The 4,180-nt window shown below is 36.4% G+C and overlaps 1 protein-coding gene across 1 annotated transcript; it reads left to right on the top strand.

The window, feature by feature from the left end:
• The first annotated feature begins 1,810 nt into the window (after nucleotides 1-1,810).
• On the top strand, nucleotides 1,811-2,749 carry LOC102877615 (olfactory receptor 7D4-like). Its single transcript, XM_006898816.1, has one exon. The coding sequence runs from the start codon at nucleotides 1,811-1,813 to the stop codon at nucleotides 2,747-2,749; it is 939 nt and encodes a 312-aa protein (XP_006898878.1).
• The last annotated feature ends 1,431 nt before the right edge of the window (nucleotides 2,750-4,180 follow it).

Below are 4,180 nucleotides of genomic sequence, written 5' to 3'. Positions count from 1 at the left end.
AATGATGAATTGAATTGGGGAAGTTTTTTTCTCAGGGACCTCTCCAAAGTGTTAAAAAACAATGATATTGTTCTAGAGACTAAGATGCATCTGATTCAGGCCATGATCTTTGCAATTACTTGCTATGCATCAGAGAGCAGGACATTTCCACTCAACAGCAGAAACAATTATTTTCTTAATATGTGTATGGAATTGGGAAAAACTATCTTTGGGCTTCAAAATACTCTGTGGCAGAGGTCTACTGTTAAAACAAAAATTAAGCCTTTAAAAAAAAGATTCACTGGACTAAGAGAAAACACAAGAACTAAGAAAAAAGCTTTTGTGATAGATAATTTATTATACCCTGAGCAGTCCTCTCATTCAAGTCTACGTAGCACAATTCTACTCTAAATTACGTGAAGTCAATCCAATGACAACTGATTTTATGGTGTAAATTTCCTGAAATAGATATATGAAAGAGGTTTGCTGTTGATGTTAGAGGCCTGCAAGTTGCCTTTCACTTACAGTGACACTATGTATACCAGAATAAAACATTACCCCGTCCAGCACCATTCTCTCTGCTGTGCCTATTAACTTTCCTAACTTAAAAAGGAGGAGCTCCCAATATCAGCAATTTATAAAATATTAACTTGAATGGAAAAAAAAGGAAGAACTCCAATGGTCTAATAGTTAAAAAATAAAATTAAAATAAGTTACTAGGCAAATGGTCAGTGGTTGGAATCCAATAGCTGCCATGTAGAAATAAAAAAGAAGAGATGATCTATTTATGTAAAGATTTAGAACCTTGCAAGCCCTGGAGGGCAATTCTGTTATGTCCTACAGGATGTCTATTAGCTGAAATTGACACAATGACAATGAGTGATGGGTTTAACCTAAAAAAACATTTAAGAACTACAACACAAACATATAGAGCAGAAGCAGATTCTCACGGGGATCATCAAATTTGATCTTGTTAAATTTGTTTTTTCAAATTTGATCTTTGCATTTGGGAGAATCATAATATGATATATGATTCATTATGATGGTAGAGAAATAAATTAACATTCCAATGAAAAAGTTAGTATACTAAAGAATAATAATCTATAAAATCTTTGTACAGTATTTATTTTTCCAAGTGAAACTTGAGGCAAAGAATAGTCTGTTTAAAGATGCTAGCAACTAGCAAGAGGGCAATAAATCAACAATGCATCGTGTAACTCCCAGTGATCTCTCGCTTCATTTTATATTTCCCTCGAAGTGATCATAATAACAAAGTGTAATGGCAAGAATGGCCCTTTCATAGAAATTACACAGTACAAATTGAATCGTCATTAATCAGAAAGGAGACTCCTGCATCGTATGGTATACTTATTTTAAGACGAGGCATTACAGGTAATAATGGCAGAAGCAGGGAAGACAGGATAGTATTTAAGAAAATTAGGTCAACTAAGGCATTAATGACTCAATAGTACATTTCTTGCCTTCCATGTAGGACAACTGGGTTCAATTTCTGACCAAAGTAGAACTGTATTACCTGTCAATGGTGACTTGAGTGGTGCTATGATTTTAAATAGGCTAAGATGGACTAGGAAGAAGGGCTTGGATACCTATTTCTGAAAAAAAAAAGTCAAAGGAAACCCCATGAACTGAAACTTGTAGCATTTTGTTTCATAGGGCTGCCATGAGATGAATTGGGACAACTTAATGACAGCTAACAAACTCTTTAGATAATACGTAAGACTTCCTGAGTTTTAAATACATAGCACATTCCTGTTGTGTAATTGTCTTAACATTATTTTTGCCTTTTTTGCAGACAAGTTCCAACATTTATATGGAACCAGAAAATCAAACAGCTATTTCAAAATTCATACTCTTGGGACTCTCGGAGGATATGGACCTGCAGCCTCTCCTCTTTGGACTGTTCCTCTACATGTACCTGGTTTGTGTTATAGGGAACCTGCTTATTATTCTGGCTGTTATCTCAGATGCCCATCTTCACACCCCCATGTACTTCTTCCTCTCCAACCTATCCTTCACTGACATCTGTTTCACTTCCACCACCATCCCCAAGATGCTGGTGAACATCCAGGCACAGGATAAAGTCATCACTTATGAAGGCTGCCTCAGCCAGATGTATTTTTTCATGATATTTGCTGGACTGGAAAATCTGTTGCTGACAGTGATGGCCTATGACCGGTTTGTGGTCATCTGCTACCCTCTGCACTACACGATAATCATGAACCCACGTCTCTGTGGTCTCCTACTTCTGCTTTCTTGGGTTATCTGCCTTATATATTCTTTGCTGCAATGTTTGATGGTTTTGAGAGTTTCTTTTTGCATAGAGACAGAAATCCCCCATTTCTTTTGTGAACTTGCTCAAATTCTCAAGCTTGCCTGCTCTGACACTCTTGTAAATGAAGTCTTGTTATACTGTGTAACTGCCCTACTTGGTGTTATTCCCTTGACTGGAATCCTTTTTTCTTATTCTAAGATTATTTCTTCCATAATGGGTATTTCCTCTGTTGGAGGGAAGTATAAAGCCTTTTCCACATGTGGGTCTCACCTCTCTGTTGTCTCCTTGTTCTATGGTGCAGGCCTTTGGGTCTATTTGACTTCTGGAACAGCTCATCCCTCCAGAAAAGGCTCAGTAGCCTCAGTGATGTACACAGTGGTCACCCCCATGCTGAACCCCTTCATCTACAGCTTGAGGAACAAGGACATAAAGGGGGCTCTGAGGAAGCTTTTTAGCAGAGGAGCTTGCCCTCAGTGAGATAAAGGAATTTAAGAACAGACAGTGCATTTTTTGAGGCAATACCAGACTATCTTTTCACAGTTGCACCATTTTACATTCCCATCAGCAATGCATGACAGTTCAAATTTCTCCACATCCTTGCCAACATTTGTTGTTCGTGATCCTGTTAAACTTTGCTATTGTTATGAGAGCTCTTAACAACAGCAATAAATTATTTCTAGAGTGAGATGATATCTCACTACTGTTTTGATTTGCTTGTCTCTAATAGCTTGTGATTTTGAGCATTTTTTCATGTGTTTGTTGGCCATCTGAGTATCCTTTTTGGTGAAGAGTTTTTTCATGCTTTCTGTTGATTTTTGATCCAGTTATTCCAGTACTAGGAATATATCCTAAGGAAGTGAGAGTTGAGATGCAAACAGATGTATGCACACCTATGTTTATTGCAGCATAATTCAAAATAGCAAGAAGATGGAAGCAGCCCAAGTGTCCATCAATAAATTAAAAAATATAAAAAGTGTGGTATATTCACACAATGGAATACTATGAATCATTAAAAAATAATTAAGAACTCATGAAACATTACACAACATGGAAATAAAAAGGATACATAGTAAACCCTATAATGGATTATGAGAAAGGAAGGTCAACTTGGAATGAATGGGTGAGTGGAAAATATGGGCATTGCTCTTAACAACTTGGAACAGGACATGTGTAAATGATTGAATGGAGAGAGGAAAGGGAAGAAGAAAAAAGATGAAGGGAAACAAAAAATGCTAAGTCAGCAGGTATTAGTAGTTGGATGGATAGGGTAAAGGGAAAGGCAAGGTACAGGGAGAATTTGATGAGACATTGTAATAAATGGCATTTATCAATTTTAATTAATGTTGTAAAACAAAATACACATGAATGATTGAATAAAAACCAACTTTTCAAAAGAGAAAAATATAGACAAAAGAAATCCAAAGTGCTGATGAGTGATGTTTCTGAATATATACTCTGAAGGCATAGAAAATACACTACCAAGATATTGTTGTTATTTATGTACTGTCAAGTTGGATCCGACTCATAGTTGATTCTCCAGTGCATTTTCAGAGGCAGTAAATCTTGTGGTAGAAGGCTTTCCCTTTTTCTCCCCTGGAGCACCTGGTGGATTTTTGAACCACATACTTCCGTATTGACAGAGCATTTGCTTACCACTAAATGACCAGTATTATCAACAATAACATACTAGAAGAAAATATTTCTGATTTGCTTCATCACCTTCTTAAGGAAAACAAATAATGCATAGGTAAAATTTTAATAAGGTTTCGTATGGATATAGCTGATTTCCTACAACCATCAAGAAAGAAGGCACACTGACTGCAGGAAAGGAGAAGAGAAGACAAAGGAAATAACAAATGATAACATATTATTGTCTCATCCATACTTCTTTTGCTTGTGTTCTTTCTA

Source organism: Elephantulus edwardii, unplaced genomic scaffold, assembly GCF_000299155.1.
Source record: "Elephantulus edwardii isolate Elephantulus edwardi_28Jun2011 unplaced genomic scaffold, EleEdw1.0 scaffold00237, whole genome shotgun sequence".
NCBI classification, from domain to species: Eukaryota; Metazoa; Chordata; class Mammalia; order Macroscelidea; family Macroscelididae; genus Elephantulus; species Elephantulus edwardii.
Note: the sequence above shows the minus strand (reverse complement) of the source record. Positions and strands in the feature narration are given on the sequence as shown.